At 36.1% G+C, this 16,992-nt stretch overlaps 1 protein-coding gene across 1 annotated transcript; it reads left to right on the top strand.

Annotated features, from left to right (window-relative positions):
• The first annotated feature begins 14,251 nt into the window (after positions 1 to 14,251).
• On the top strand, positions 14,252 to 16,615 carry LOC132039182 (uncharacterized). The gene is made up of 5 exons (XM_059429722.1): positions 14,252 to 14,353; positions 14,410 to 14,535; positions 14,584 to 14,896; positions 15,039 to 15,419; positions 16,401 to 16,615. Exons 1-5 carry the CDS (start codon positions 14,252 to 14,254, stop codon positions 16,613 to 16,615), a joined length of 1,137 nt encoding a protein of 378 aa, XP_059285705.1.
• The last annotated feature ends 377 nt before the right edge of the window (positions 16,616 to 16,992 follow it).

Below are 16,992 nucleotides of genomic sequence, written 5' to 3'. Positions count from 1 at the left end.
ATTTTAATACAATGTCATCACTCTTCTCACATTTTGTGTTATTTTCTTATGAAACACCTTAATTACATAGTTGTATCTTACTAGGACTAAAGAAATATTTGACGTAAAAGTTATATGTTTTGTATCAAGATTATTACGAATAACCCGAAAACCGAATAACCGAGAAAACCCGAGGTTGAAAAACCCGAATTTTATTGGTTTGATTCGGTGTATAAATTTAAAAACCCGACGCAATTGGTTTGGTTTGGTGTTTAAGAAATCCGAACCAACCCGGTCCATGTACACCCCTAATTACAACAACATACTCAATTCAAACCTTAGGGAGGAGGGTAGGATGTACGCAGACCTTACTTATATCTTTGTGGGGGATATTAGAGCTAGATTAGGCTACCGAAATAGTTATATTTCCTATATAAACTTTACATCAAACAAGCCAAACTAATAGTAGTTTGTGTTATGTTTCTTTTAAGAGAGATGCAAACAATAAGGTAGAAAATATGAATGAAAACTGTCTCATAATTTTATTAATCGTAAGCCTTTATATAGGCACATAAATAAAGAATAGACTCCTCCTACAGCTAAAGTATTAGATTCTTACTAAAACTAAAAACTGAATATTCTACTAAATCAACTATTAGACTCCTCCTATAACTAAACAACTAATTATCCTAGAAAACTGTAGCAGTAACAGATGCAAAATCCAACACTACTCCTTGCTTCTATTGTTGCAGTCTAAAAAAGTAGGTCCTCTCCACTTTCCTCTTCTACTAGTAGTGCTTTATGACCTGTTTGTTTGCAATTTTCACAAACTGCGTCAGTTTTCCACCTCCAAAAATTTTCTAAGTGTGTTTTCTTTTTGCAATATTTGCAGAGAGGATAATCGCATTTTCCTTTTTGGTGATTTGCATAAAAAAATACCTTCAACAATTTTATCCTGTTTGAAAGCACTTCTTTGCTCTTATGCTTGAAGAGCACTAATTAATTCCTAAGAGAGATAGTAGAGAGATTCTTAGACTCTTCTAGAGCGGAGATTTTGGATTCAAACCTCTCTGGAATAGTAATAAGATTTTTTTTCAACTATTCTATTATCTTTAAAATCCTTGCAAGTAACCTGATTCTGTTGACAATCAAATAGACCTTGTCATAATAGTTACCGATGGTCTCACCCTCTTGCATTCTACGAGATTCAAAATCCCTTTTCAAATTCAAGATCTGATTTTGTCCGCCTCGTTCACTTCCTTGATACTCCTTTTCGAATTTTTCCCAAGCTTCTTTTGTTGTCTTACGGACAATGATTTTAGAGAAGATAGAATCTGCAACTGAATTTTGAATTACAATTTTGGATTTACATTTTTTTATTTTCTCTTCTGAATGAGTTTTGATTTTGACAGGAGTAGGATTTTCAGGGAGTTCTTGTATGGATTTTTCTTCCATTAGAACTTCCCACAGATCATACGCTTCAAGATAAGATTTCATCTTCACTGCCCAAATTTGATAATTTTCACCACTGAAGGTTTGTGGAGCAATCAAAGAGAGACCATTACTTGCCATGGTTGAAAAATAAGGTTAAAAAGTAGTATGGATTGAAAATTGGTATTGATTGAAAATAACATTGAGCATTAAAATAAGCACGGGTTAAAATCGTTTGAAAATAGCCCTAAGCATTAAAAATAAGAATGGGTTAAAATGGATTGAAAATAGGGATAAGTTAAAAGTGGTCAAAAGTTCTTCAATAAATGCACGGACTCATTAAGATCAATGAAGGCTCTGATACCACTGTAATGTTTTTTGGAGAGAGATGCAAACAACAAGGTAAAAAATATGAATAAAAACAGTCTCATATATAATTTTTATTAATAATAAGCCTTTATATAGGCACATAAATAAAGTAGTAGACTCCTCCTACAACTAACATATTAGACTCTTACTAAAACTAAAAACTGAATCTTCTACTAAATCAATTATTAGACTCTTCCTATAACTAAATAACTAATTATTCTAGAAAACTGTAACAATAACATATGCAAAATCCAACAGTTTGGTCCCTCCTTGTGCGGGAAAGATTCAATTGAATAGAGAGGCTGCTTCTGGAGGAATCTTAAAAATGATCAAGGAAAGTGAATGAAGGGATATTCTAGCAAGATAAGACTTTCCTCTAGCCTTACCATAGAATTATGGAGCATCTAGGAAGGACTAAAATTAGCCAAACAAATGGATATAAAGAATTAGAAGCGAAAAGATAGTCTACATGTTGTTAAGCTTATCAAAGACGACAGCATGCAGTATTACCCTCTTAGGGCTATTATTAAGGATTGCAAATACTTGCTTGAAGCTAATAAGACAAATGTCACATACATCTTGATCAAGGCAAATCAACGTGCTAGTATGGAAAGAGATAATTAAGAATATGAATTTTTTGCTCTTGACAAATTTAAGCAACATAGCTTAAGAGATATTTTAGTATTTCCAATGTACCCGAATAAATGCAAGAAGGAAATTTAACTCAAATGGAATAAAGAAATAAATTACTACTACAAAGTTTATGTTATAACAACAACAACAACAATAACAACAACAAAAATCCAGTGTGATCCCGCAAGTGGGGTCTGGGCAGGGTAGAATGTACTCAGACCTTACTCCTACCTTTGTGAGGTAGAGAGGTTGTTTCAGATTATGTTATAACAAACAAGTCTTTTGTGTTCCCTAATTTCCTAGAGAGGTTTTATTTTTTTCCTTTTTGGTTCCGTTTAGTATTTGAAACCAATTGACCCGGCTCAATACAAGTAGCTTTTTCGTTTTAAGGATTTGAAATCGGAGATCTCTGATTAAGATTGAAATTTTTTTGTCCATCTCACTACACTCTTTGTTCCTTCAGAATTGAGATGTTGATTGTCAAATCAAATAAAACCAAATCCATATTGAGTGGAAAATTTGGAAAAAAATAGAGTAACTATACACCAAAAAGAAAAACAAAAAGATTTTTACATATTATGTTCATTCGAGTGTTAATAGATTACCATTTAGCTTATTTTGTGCCTTCTACTTTGGGTTGGAGCATGATTAAAAGCGGGCAATTCACAACAAAGCTCTTATTTTGGGGTGGTCTTTAATTTTTGCCCATCAACATGAAAGTATTTAACTTTTGTCCTTCGCTTAAAACCTCAGGGTTCCGGATTCGAACCCCTGCTCAGGCGAAAATTTTAAAAAAAATTCGCTAGGCAGAGGTTGCCTACAAACTCTGCCCCATCGGGCATAATTTGCCTGCAAACTTTGCCTTAAGGTAGAGTTTTGTAGGCAAACTTCTGAGCAAACTCTACCTTAAGGTAGAATTTTACCTTCATTTTTTTTTGCCCGGATTGCCCTTCATTTGGTGTGGTCTTTAATTTTTGCCCTTCATTTGGTGTGGTCTTTAATTTTTGCCCTTCAAATTGGTGGTTTTTAAGTTTTGCCCTTCGCCTAATACCCCGAAGTTGTGGGTTCGAACCCCAGCTCAGTAAAAAAAAAAAAAAAAAAAATTGCAAAGCGAGGGTCGCCATACATTACGCCTTAAGGCCTTGCGAATCCAAACTCTACCTTGGGAATTTTTTTAAGATTTTTGACTGAGTGAGGGTTCGAACCCGAAACCAAGGAATTTTTAGTGAAGGGCAAAAGTTAAAGACCACCCCCTGCAAAGGGTAATCCTGCAAATTGCCCTTTTACCTTCAGGCAGAGGGCAGAATTTCGCAGGCAAAACTTTGCCTTGCGAATTTAAGTTCTACCTGGCGAAATTTTTTAAAATCTTTTATTGAGCGGGGGTTTGAACCCAGAACCTAGGATTTTTAGGTAAAGGGCAAGAATTAAAGACCATCAATTTGAAGGCAAAATTTAAAGACCAGTGCATTTGAAGGGCACTCCGCACGAAAAAAAAAAAAAAAGAAAAAGAAGGGAAGATTAAAATCAACTTTATCCTAATTCCTAGCCTAGGCCCAATAGTTTCTTCAAGTCCAGAGACAACTAGGCTTGTCAAGGTTGAATGAACGACTAAATAGTAGCCCAGGCCTATGCAAGTGAAAACACCCAACTAAGCAAGCTATTTCTCCCACATCGGCTACTTAAATACTTTGGTTCTCTTAATCTAGTGGAACATTAAAAATTAAAATGAAAAAATGGTCAACAATAACTCCATCAACGATATCTTAAAAGTATTTTGTAATTTAAAGCAATGTAATTAATTTTCTTATTTTATGACATTATGATTGTTGTATCTTAATTTTAAAACTAAAGATTATATTAGCAAATACTTATCCTACTTCAATTCGGAAAAGATTAAGAAATAAAAATATCTCCTATTTTATTTGGAAAAAGAATTTAATTGTCATCTAAATGATTTCTAATGATGGGGTTACTATGATCTTATTTATATGACCTATGTTATCAGTTAAGAAAGTACACGAGGTAGTTTCATTTTAATTGATAAAATGAGATTAAGAAGAAAAAAATTACTTCTCACTTTTTTATTAGTTAAGGACATTTTAAAAGAAAAGAAACAAGAATACGTTTCTTTAAAAATATATTTTTATCACATAAATGTGTTTTAAAAGAAAAGAAACAATATGTCTATTAGGAAAAGTGCATTTTTGACCCAATTTTTTGGGGTCAAAATTGAAAGATTGTATTTCAACCAAAGTGATCTTTGTATAGCCACCTGCTTGCTTTGGACTCTGAAGCAAGATCTCATTAACAAAAACTAACCTATATAATTTATACTACAAACTCTGAAAGTGCCTACATGGCCAGTAACTCAGATGTCTAAGTGGGATAACTATTCAGCATATCTAATTCAGTTTTCCATGTACAAAATCATTGCCCTGCAATGTGAACTTGCAAGGCAATCTCTCTAAGTATAGCAATTCTATCCCTAGACTTCTTGTGAAATCTTCTGTTGTTCCTTTCCATCCAGATGTGGTAGGTTGCAGCTGCAAACAAATATCCATGTATAGATTTTCTGGGGCTTCTGCCCTTGATCATTGAAGTCATCCACTTGACCTCATCATCTCGGTGCTCAATTTGTCTGCTAATTCCCAACCAATTTAACAAACTCTGCCAAATATATTGAGAGCAAGGACAACAGAATAGTAAATGGCTGAGTGTTTCATCTTCATCTGAGCTGCACAATACACATGCCATGGGGACTTGAATACCCCATTGTTGCAACCTGTCGACTGTGCTGAGTCTCCTTTGAATTTCCATCCATAGAATAAATAGCTGCCTACGAATACAGCCTTGAGTCATTACGAGTGTTTTCCAGAGTACTTTTGGGTATTGAGGGAGGAGAGAGAGGTATGCTTTTTTGATGTGGAACTGAGGATCTGTGCAGCACAGTTTTGCAAAAAGAAGGCATTGCTCTGGTTCCACTATTCTGTTGCCTGAAAAATTTTCCTCTCTAACCAACTAGCCTGTTTAGCTGTGTCCATGGTTGAGATATCATTGTGTTTTATATACTAAGTATGCACCCAAATCACCCAGAGCGTCTCCTTTTTCTTTTCCAGAGCCCATAGTAGTTTAGTAATTGCAGCCTTGTTCCAGAGGGCAAAGTGTATCATATTGAATCCTCCAATTGATCGTGGTTGACATAGAGTTTCACAGGCAATTGGAGCTCTAGTAGCATTCTCCTTAGTCCCATGCCATAGGAAATTCCTGCAAGCTCTAGTAACCAGTTTGATAATCGTTTTTGGAAGTAGAAAAACTTGAGCCCAAGAGGTTTGAATCTCAAATAACACGCTTTTAATCAGTTGCGTCTCCCTACATAAGAAAGAAAGTTAGAGGTCCAGCACTTAATTCTTGAAACCATTTTGTCCAACAAAGGCATGCACTGGCTAATATTGAGCTTCCTGGCAGATAATGGTACTCCTAGGTATTTAAATGGTAGCTGTCTGAGAGAAAAGGGCATATCAGAAAGTAACTGGTCTCTAAGTTCTGTTGATATCCCTGCAACATATAATGAACTCTTCTCCATATTTTCTTGAAGGCCAGAAACAACAGAAAAGTGGTTAAAGCATTCCATCAGCAAGTGTAAAGAACTCTGGTCAGCTCTGCAGTATAATTATAGATCATCTGCAAAACATATATGCATTAGGTCCAGTCTTTCACACTTGGGATGGAAGTTGAAATTAGGGTTCAATTTGAGTTGTTTCAGTGTCATGTTCAAGTATTCCATGGCCAATACAAATAAGTAGGGTAACATAGGATCACCCTGCCCTTAGGCCTTTCTTTGCTAGAAATCTTGGGTGAGACTGCCATTAAGGAGCAAAGAGTAACTTACAGTGGTGACATACTCCATAATCAAACATACCTCCTTTTAAGGCATCCCAAACTCAGTAAGCACCATCCTGAGAAATGGCCATTCAATAGAGTCTTAAGCTTTCTTTATGTCTATCGTGATCATACACCTTAAAGAGACAGACTTCTGAGAATAGCCTTTTATCAATTCATGAGCAATTATGACATTATCCAAAATATTTATACCGCCAATGAAAGCAGATTGTGAAGGCCCTACCAAATAGTAACTACCAGTTTTAGCCTATTTGTTAAGATCTTGGAGACAACTTTATACAATGTGGAGCAGCAGGCTGTGGGTCTATAGTCGTTCACATAGTTTGGATTTGTAACTTTGGGTATTTAGGTAATGGTAGTGATACGCTCAAATTTACACTTTTAATAGCGCAAAGCAGACGATGTCAAATATAGTAACCCAACGAGGTTGGGGTCGAATCCCACAGAGAATATGGTGTGAAAATTTTACTAAATAAGTATTATACTAATCTTGCGGTCCTGGTGTATTCCAGAAAAAGGGTATTATAGTTGTTTTGGTTTGTGGCTAATTTAAAGTGACTAGAAATCTAAAGTTGTAAATATATGGGTAAAAAGAACCAAGGTTGTGTCTCCGTCAGATAAAGTGTATGATCATGGGTATCGATCTTGATATACTTCTAATGGATCATTTGTATGGATGCACTTAACCTCTATGTGAATCTAGACCATTTCCCAATAAGAAAAGATTATTTATTTCTATGCTTTTTCCAAAGATAAGAAAGTATGCATGAAGAACGATTAATTATGCCAAGTAAATTCCTCGTATTCCTAAGTGAATTTATTAAACAAGGGTTAAGCCTTGAGTTATTGTTATTTATTCTTACCTAACCTTAGCTATTTTCCCAAATAAACTAAAGTTTATGGCGTTAGCTAATGTTTGCAACCACTAACTATATGATAAAAACGAAGAACAAATAAACCCTAACAATCCATTATGCCTATATCATTCACGATCCCCAATCACAACACACCCATCCTTGGGTTCACAACCTTAGTAAAGGTGTTTAGCTACTCATGGCAACAAGAAAACAATAAAAGATTGAAAATTGCATAATTGAAATTGTGCTAAATCTTACGAATAAAACTGGAAATTAACTGAGTGTAATTGTCTTGAAATCTTTGAACAGTAGCTAAGAACAAAATTGTCTCCACACAAGTCTCAAAATTCAGAATTTCAAACATATAAAAGTGATCCAAAACATTCAAAACCCTATTGGCTATTTATAAGAGTCAAATCCTTCTTCAACATGGAACAACACTTCACCCTTGTGGAAAGAGTACGGGACGTAGATTGAAGTACGTCCCGTCTTTGTAGAATGCGGCCTCTGACTAGCTTCAGACTTCGGAAGAAGTACGGGCAAATGTCTATCCCGTCCTTTGAAGTACGGGACGTACTCTCACGACGTCCTTTTCCTCAATGCTTTAATGACTTTCTGTTGCTTAAGCCAAGGGACGGGCACCAAGTACGGCCCGTCCTTCTATGTACGGGACGTGCTTTCCAAGCCATACTTCCCCTTATTTTTCCAGAAACTTCAGTGGCTTTCCTCCTAAGTGCGAGGAAGAGGTATGTCCCGTCCTTTCAAGTACAGGATGTCCTTCTTCATGTTTTGCTCCATTTTGCTGAAACTTCCGTCTTTGGACTCCTATAACGCCAAATACCTAAAACACAATAAAAACACATCAAATTGACCAATACTTGCTAAAAAACAAGTAAAACTTATAGCCAAAGAGTGTCGAATGTGCCAAAAACCCCGGCACATCAGGTATCACAGTTCACTTCCCTCAATATATTACCAGTTTAAAAAAGTTCGAGCACTGCTTTAGTTACTTCCTCACCTATTAAAGGCCAGAAGAATTTAAAGAACTCGGCAGGGTAACCATCAAAACCTGGTGCTTTATTTGCAGGTAGGGAAAGTACTACTGATTTCACCTCATCACTTGTCACTAGCTGTAACAATTCTTGGTGTTGAAGTAAGGTGAGGCAAGGTCCATCCCTGACTATATTAACACTTAGTGGATGCAGTTTAGTTGCAGCTTCACCCAACAACTTAGTAAAGAATACCACAAATTCTTGTTGCACTAGTTCAGGATCAGTGATTTTAATCTGTTGATCATTGCAGATAGAAGATATTCTTTTTTTTTTTTGCCTGTCTATACTTGAGGTGAGCATGAAAGTACCTTATGTTTGAATCTCCTTGTGCTATCCATGTTGCGCTAGACTTCTGCCTCAACACTGCTTCTTGTATGATTTCCCATTTTTACAACAACAATAGAGTGATTTTCTCTTCTTCTATCAACTGGGGATTGAAATAATCATCATTGAGTCCTTCTTAGATAGTTCTAAGTGTATCTTTAAGTTTCTGAATTTTCATATCCAGAGTTGAGAACTCTCTATACATCCCCTTAATAGTTATTTCAACCAGTTTCAACTTCCTTCTGACTGCATACATAACCCCTGAATGTGTTGAACCCATATGCTCTCTACTGCTTGTATGTATTTCTTCTGATTAATCAATGATGTAATTAATCTAAAAGGTTTGTTGCATCTTCTTCTTGTCACCTCAGTATTCACCGATATTGCAGAATAATCAAAATAGTCAGGTAGTAAGTACTCATCTTTAAGATCATTGTAATTGTGCATCCAATCAAGGTTCCCAAAAATCCAGTCTATGATCCTATAGATTCTCTCATTTGCTCCCCTTTTGTTGCACCAGCTATATTGACATCCAGTCCTTTCAACATGTCCCACCCCAATATATGTAACACATTGTTGAAAATCTATTATTTCTGATATGTGAACAGGAGTACCATTGATTCTATCATCCATACCAAGCATTGTATTAAAATCTTCAAGTATAACCAGGGTCCAATCATACCACTATTTATTCCCCTCAGCCGATCCCATAATGGGTATCTATCAGAAATAGTGTGCAACCTATATATAAAGGTGATATGGCTCTGGAAGGTTGAATGTTTGCACAAGACAGTGCACAAACTGTGCAGCTGAAGAGAGCACAGTGATTGCTACATTCATAGTCTGCCATCCAACCCATAGCCTCCCATTTGATACAGAGGAGTAGTTGGTAGCAAATTCCCAATCTCTACCAAACTTATGTTGTACTTTGCTTGCTTTATTTTGTTTGACTCTAGTTTCCAAGCAACCTACTAGGTCAACATTATTTCTATGCAAAAAAGAAATTAATCCCTTATGTTTGAAGGCTTTATTTAGCCCCCTGATATTCCATGAGCAGAAAATCATTGGGAGTTGATGATGCTTTTACTTGCCCTTTTATCAATCAATGGGTTTCCCATCCCCTGCTTCTTAGGCACATCCTGGCCATATATTTTGAAGGGCTCGTATGGGTAACTGTCATTGATATATGCAGTTGTAGCTTGGGATACTGAGGCCCGATCCTTACCATGGTATGCTACCACTTGTTTTCCATTATTAGGCATAGGATCTTAGTTATGGTTCCATGTAACACAATATTAGTTTGACCAGTAGTAGGAATTAAAGTTGCAGTCTACCTTGTCTTGTTACCAGCAATGGGAGTTTTTTTTTTTTTTTTGCTTGGTTGGTCCGCTCATTTGGTTGTTGTGGTGCATTGCCCATATGAGAAGCTTTCCCTCCTTATTAGCATCTTCTGTACGCGGCATCCAATCCTTCTTTGTCCTCCTATTCTGCTTTGGCCCTGGCTCAGGTTTAGCTTTTGCTCGACACACCTCAGTAGTATGCCCAAACCGATTGCAATCTTGGCAGAACTTAGGTGTCCATTCATAATCTATGTCCTGCTCCCATATACTCCCGTCCTCTCCTTCAATACGCATTGGTTGATTATGGATATTGAAATCAGGGCTCCAATTCTTAAGAACAAATGGTCTGCTATTAAATGTATAGGATCCTTCTTCTAGTATTTTCTCTTTATCCTCAACAGAGCTAAATTTAAACACAAAGTAGCCATCGTCATGTAACAGTACCTTAGAAGTAGTTATGGCATGCCAAACTCCATAGGCGAGCCATGGCAGCAGGCGTACGTTAACAACCTCGCTTAAACGTGCGCCTACAGAGAAACCAACCCCCTTAATCTTCTAGGCTCTCTTTGACCCAATTAAGTAACAATAACGGCATTTTTGTTCAATTTCGCATTGTTTATGGGTAGTTTTGGAACAAACTATGAACGGATGACATTTTTGTTCAATTTCGCATAATTTAAGGATATTTTTTACCCTTTTCCGTAAATTATTTACTAACTATACATTGATTTATTGGTAGGATTGTTTGTTGCCAGATCGCTTAATAAAATCAAATTTTCCGTGATTTAAGCTAATGACAGACATGGGATTCCTTTCTTTTCTCGTTAAAATAACTTGCTACCAAAGTTTTATCGCTATATTTATTATTTATGGCTAAACAAAGTAAGTTATACTATTGGCAAGGCTAATTATGTTTTTCTCCCGATTTTTTGGAAACTAAAATATTGCACGATTTGCCTTTAAATGGGCTGGTCTTCGATTCTTACCCTTCAAATGGGCTGGTCTTTATTTTTGGGACAGTTTGCACGATTACCATCTTTGGGATGGTCTTTAATTTTTATCCTTCGCCTAAAATATTTTGAGGTTCTGGGTTCGAATCTTGATTTAGTCATAAAATTTAAAAAAAAAAAATCAACGGGCAAGGCTTCACGGAAAGTCTGCCTAGTCTGCCGGATACAACAGACTTTTCCTTAAAAGGCAGACTTTTAGTTATGCCTTAAGCTACCGCATAAGGCAGACTTTAGTCATGCCTTAAGGCAAACTCTACTCATAAAGCAGACTTTTTGCAGCTCCTTGCCTTGCGATTTTTTTTTTTACTGAACAGAGGTTCGAACCTAGAATCTCGGGGTATTTTTGGCCACCTTTTTTATGCGGAAGGCAAAAATTAAAGACCAACAATTTGAGGGGAAAAAATTAAAGACCAGTGCCTTTGAAGGACAATTCACGCAAAAAAAATGTTATTTTTGTCCTTTAGCAATCGAACTTAAGCTTAGTGGGGCATAAGTTCTTTCTTTCTTTTTTTTTTTTTTTTTGCACGGATTGCCCTTCAAAGGCGCTGGTCTTTAATTTTTTTCCCTTCGCTTAAAAAAATGGCCGAAAATATCCCAAGGTTCTAGGTTCGAACCCCTGCTCAGTTAAAAAAAAAAGAAATTTCGCTAGGCAAGGTTTTGCGAAACTTCTCTGCCTTAAGGCAAAGGTTTGCCTTGCGAAATTTTGCAAGGCAGGTTTTTTTTTTTTTTTTTTTTTTTTTCAACTTTACAAGGCAAAGGTTATAAGGCCTAACTTTTGCCCCAGGGCCTAATTTTGCTACGAAACTCTGCCTTGTGAAATTTTTTTTGATTGAGCCAGGATTCGAACCTCAAGGTATTTAAGCAGAGGACAAAAATTGAAGACCAGCAATTTGAGGGAAAGAAATTAAAGACCTCCCCCGAATAAAGGCAATCATGCAAATTGCCCAAGTTCTTTAAGGCCGCGGAGTATAACTTGTGGGATATTATGATATGAATAATATAAACTTATGCCCCGCCAAAAATTTATTTATTATGAGGGACAAAAATTAAAGACCAACACAAATTAGGGACATAAGTGCCAATGACCCGTTGGAAATAGTCTAAGGAGGTTGACTACAAAATTTGTAGTGAGCAATGTGTTACACACTTTTATACAAGGTCGACATTATTTATATTTGTCTATAAATACTATATAGTAATGTATAAAGGTGTATAAATATTGTCACAAAAAATATTAGATTTGCGGATATAGCTGAAATTATGGCTATGTGAGTGCAAGTGTTGCATTAAGCTGTATACCTTTTTTTGTTTTTTTTTAAAAGGAATGTGAAAAATGGAAGAATCTCATTATATGGTAACAATATCTAGATAATTAAAGGGATGAAATCTCGTTATATAGTAAGAAAATCAACTATCTAGATTACTAAAGAGAAAGTCATTATATAGTAACAATATCCATAATTAAAGGGATGAAACCTTGTTATATGGTAAGAAAATTCACTATCTAGATAATTAAAGAGAAAGTCATTAAATAGTAGTGAATCATTAACACTATATAAGCTAAGCATGGTGTCTCATCCTTTTCATTATCAAAAATACCTTTTGAATAGATAACAAAAAAGATGGAACATTCTTCGCCTTTGTTTAAAGTTGTATTTCTTCTGGTGTTGTTTTTCATGGGCAATGCAGGTACCATCTCTTTTGTTGTTAGACTTTTACTTACAAATCAAGAATGATTAGCAAAACAAATTTGTTAGAAGTGTCATAATTTCTAATTCATTGGCTAGAACTTCTTTTTAATATGGGCTTGCGGTTCAAATCTTAATGAATAATTGTTTTTGATAGCCATAGAGCGTTTCGTCCTTAGATGAGTCTTGCTCAATGCGAATATAAATTAGTCAAATCAGTAAATTTCGAATATCAGATTGTTAAATTGGAAAAAAATCTTTTATGAATCATCTATATATATCAATTCCACTCTATTTAAAAGATTCTCCATGTTACGATCTTATTTACTGAACCATCAGCTTACTGCAACTATCCTTTATTTATTTTATTTTATTCTTACTTCTATTTTTTCCTCTTCTTTTTGGGTATGACAGAGGCAGCAATTTGTCAAGATTTAAGCAAGACATTCGAGGACCGTGTGTAGAACCGCCACCTTTCTTTGAAAAGTGTCACATTGCTTGCAAAAATGAGAGTTATCAATACGGAACGTGCGATAAAAGCCAATGCTATTGCGTAAAGCCATGTCCTCCCAGTTATAAGCCCTCATAAATCAATATTTGTTTTTCTTACTTTTCAATATTATTAAATATTTATGAGGCTTAACTAAATAGACCTACTTAGCCTCTGACATAATGTATCCTTGATGATCAATTATAAAATATTGTTGAGAATTTTGATACTATGTCCATCCTCTTTTGTTACATCATTGTGGTGTCCGAGTCAATTTTCGTGTATCTCGCCCAATTTTATTAACTTTAATTTTATTCTACCTCTTTATCTTTCTGATAATTTTATTTCCAACGAAAGAAGAAAAAAAAGTGTGCATGATCGCGACTACTTATGGACCCCTCATGTTTGAGTACTATCGATAGCAACAACCCTGACTTAGATGCATAGACTTAATTTAGTATTATAATTTAATAAGTTACTTTGATTACTGTATCACAAAATTGTTAATAGCTCCACACATTTATGATTGCTTATTTAAAACTATTATGTCATCATACATATTATCAGCTTAAGTTTCTTGCTTTTCCAATTAAATCACAAAAAAAAAAAAAAAAAAGATTATGTCCGGTCAAGTCAGAGCATCCGAGCCGTCAAAAGGGAACATAAATCAAGAACATTATGTTCGTTAGGTAACATATGAATATATTACGTGTTGTTAAACTACATTTTGGTTCCCCATTCTCTTTCCAACAAAAGTAGGAATTGTGGGTGATCGGCCCAAACGTTAAAAAACTTGAAAGGCACTTTAATGTTCTGATTACCATTTTGCATTCACAATATCATGGGGGCATGGTCTGAAATAAACGACTCTCCATACATCGTAACAACTTGCCCCATTTGCATTTTCCCAAGGCTCTGTCTATTCAAGAAATCTATGATGGATTGTGTGCTATAGGGGACGCCAAAGCCCCAGGGTGGATGGTTATAATGCATTGTTTTTCAATAAGGGATGGAAAGTAATCAAAAAAGAAGTATGTGAAGCTGTCAAAGATTTCTTCAACAGGGGTTTGACCTATAAAGCAATTAATTGTATTACTATCAGTTTGATTCCTAAGGTGCCTAATCCAGATACAATAAAGGAGTTTTGACCTATAGCTTGTTGCATAATATTGTACAAAATGATAGCTAAAGTACTAGCTTCCAGAATCCAAAAGATTATAGCTTCTATTATTAGCAATACTCAAGCAGGATTTATTCCTAGTAAAAGGGCCTCTGATAATGTGATATTGGCTCATGAATTGGTGAAAACTTATTCAAGAAAAAATGTGTCTCCCAGGTTTATGATAAAAGTGGATCTCCAAAAAGCGACGACTCTGTTGAGTGGATTTATATTGAGCAAGTGATGGAAGATTTGGGGTTCCCAGCAAGGTTTTTCTATTGGGTTAGGGAATGTGTAAAAATAGTGAGTTAGTCCATTGTGATAAATGGAATTACAACTGAATCTTTTCAGGCTTCAAGAGGGTTGAGACAGGGTGACCCAATGTCCCCGTTTCTCTTTGCAATTGCGATGGAGTATCTTAGCAGACACCTAACTGATCCCAGTTCAAAGAAAGAATTTAAACATCACCTAAAATGTTCAAAGCTGAAAATTATGATGATTTACTTCTTTTTTTCTAGAGGTGATCCTAAAGCAGTGGGGCTTCTACATGATAGATTTGTACTCTTCACCAAAACTTCAGGGCTTCAAGCCAAAATGGCAAAGAGTAGTGCTTATTTTGGAGGTGTAGATATTTCTATCAGGACAATAATCTTGCAACAGTTAGGTTATTCTCAGATATATACCGTTTAGATACTTGGGGATTCCATTGGCATCCAAGCAACTATCTCTAGTTCACTGGTAAACTTTAATTGAAAAGATTGTTTCAAAGTTTTCCTCTTGGACAGCCAAAACTTTATCTTATGCAGGTAGGGCACAACTTATAAAAACGTTGTTTGGAGTTCAATCATACTGGGCTCAAATTTTTATGCTACCAGCTAAGGTGCTCAAAACCATCAAAGCCTACTGTCGAAGTTATATCTGGTCTGGGGCTAATATGATCACTAAAAGAGCCCTGATCTCATGGGAAAGAATGTGTCTACAACTGGCTGCTGGGGGATTCAAGCTCACTAATCCCAAAATCTGGAATAAGACTACCATTGCTAAAGTCTACGGGAATTTGGAGCATAAAGAAGACAAATTGTGGATACAATGGATTCACTCTTACTACATCAAGGGACGACAAGTGAATGACATTCCTATACCACAACAAGCAAGTTGGATGGTGAGGAAAATAATCGAATCCAGAGGTTGCTTGAGTCAGATCCAAGGCATACCAAAGGGAGCTAGGAGCTGGATTAGGCATATTTATTTACAGCTACTTGGGGTGCATCAAAGGGTGGAATAGAGCTTCCTGCTAGTCACTAACGAAGCACGACAAAAGGCCATATTCACCCTTTGGGTGTTACTACGTGGAAACTTAAATACTGCTGATAAGCTTGTCAAATGGGGATGCAATGTCAATCCCACATATGGATGTGCCAACAACAACATGAAGATGTGCCAACAACAAGATGAATCTAAGGAGCACTTGTTTTGGGATTATCCTTATCTTTGGCAGATTATGGGACAGACTTATCCGATGGATTCAGAACAGAGATGCACGATAGAGTGACTGGGATCAACATCAACAGTGGCTGCTACGAAATGCCAAAGGAAGAAGACCCCAAGCCAGACTTCTTAGGATGATCTATGCAGAATTCAACTATGCTATTTGGAATGAAATGAATACGAGAATTTTTGAGGTACAAGAATGAAATGTAGAGAGCCTAGCGAGAGAAATTGCATGTATCTGTAATATTCGAGCAACAGTAGGGGTGAGGGCCATATTAGAAAAGCTTTATTTTTAGATACTTAGTCTAAGGAGGATGTCAACAAATTTGAAGTCATTTGAAGGAGATGTGGTTAGGCTTGTTGGAAATAGTCTAAGGAGGTTATCTACAAAACTTGAAGTCATTTGGTGGAGAGTTGGACTGGTTTTGAACAAGACTTGCAATTGAAAATAGCAGAGAAATAGAAAATCCTCTCTGTAGATAGCGACGCGTTTTACACTTTTATACAAGGGGCTGCTCAAGTGGTAAACACTCGCCAACTCGAATCCTAAGGTTGTGGGTTTGAGTCACTGATAAGTTGTGGATTTTAGGCTTTTTCCATCCACTAGTACTTATGCTTTTTTAGGAGTCTTTTCGAGTATTTTTCTATATTTCTATTAGGTTGTTATGTGTTTTCAGGTTTTGTGAGTCAAGGGCACAAAGGAACAAAATGGTATAAAAAGAGGAAAAGAGCTGAATATGAGAGCACTCTGCGGCACCGCAAGTGCGAATTGCGGCCGCATACTAAGGACAGAGAATTTCCAGAGAGGTTGTCAAAATGCAGCAGTATGCAACGTGTATACGGTATCGTAAACTCAGTTATGCTGCCGCATATTCCACCTCAGAACAACTAGTGAGTGGAGCAAAATGCACAAGTTCGCGAAGAACATGCGGCACCGCAAACTCAACTTGCGGCAGCATGAAGAAGTTCGACGAACGGAGGATGTAGCCAGTATGCGGTCGCATACTCCTCTTGGGACCGCATACTCGGTCCGCAAGTCATCATTTAATGCCAAACATGAACTTTTCGTCCTCCTTCTATAAATACTAGTTCTATGTTTTTGTGAACATTCATTGAATATTCCTTAGACAAATTTATTGTGTCTTTTAGCATAGAGAACATTGAATATTGGTTGTTGTGGCTATACAGAAGATTCTTTCACTTTTTGTCGTCTTCTTCCATTAATCATTGTAAGCTTTATGAATATTCTCTTTACTATTGTTTTGTATT

The sequence above is a fragment of the Lycium ferocissimum genome, chromosome 12 (genome assembly GCF_029784015.1).
Source record: "Lycium ferocissimum isolate CSIRO_LF1 chromosome 12, AGI_CSIRO_Lferr_CH_V1, whole genome shotgun sequence".
Classification (NCBI taxonomy): domain Eukaryota; kingdom Viridiplantae; phylum Streptophyta; class Magnoliopsida; order Solanales; family Solanaceae; genus Lycium; species Lycium ferocissimum.
This window is presented reverse-complemented; position numbering and strand designations above follow the sequence as displayed.

Coding starts and splice junctions, on each gene's coding strand:
- LOC132039182 (XM_059429722.1), top strand. CDS start 14,252: ATGATAGCTAAAGTACTAGCTTCCAGAATCCAAAAGATTATAGCTTCT. Junction 14,354..14,409: donor GTAAAAGGGCCTCTGATAAT/GTGATATTGGCT, acceptor TGTGTCTCCCAG/GTTTATGATAAAAGTGGATC. Junction 14,536..14,583: donor TTAGGGAATGTGTAAAAATA/GTGAGTTAGTCC, acceptor GAATCTTTTCAG/GCTTCAAGAGGGTTGAGACA.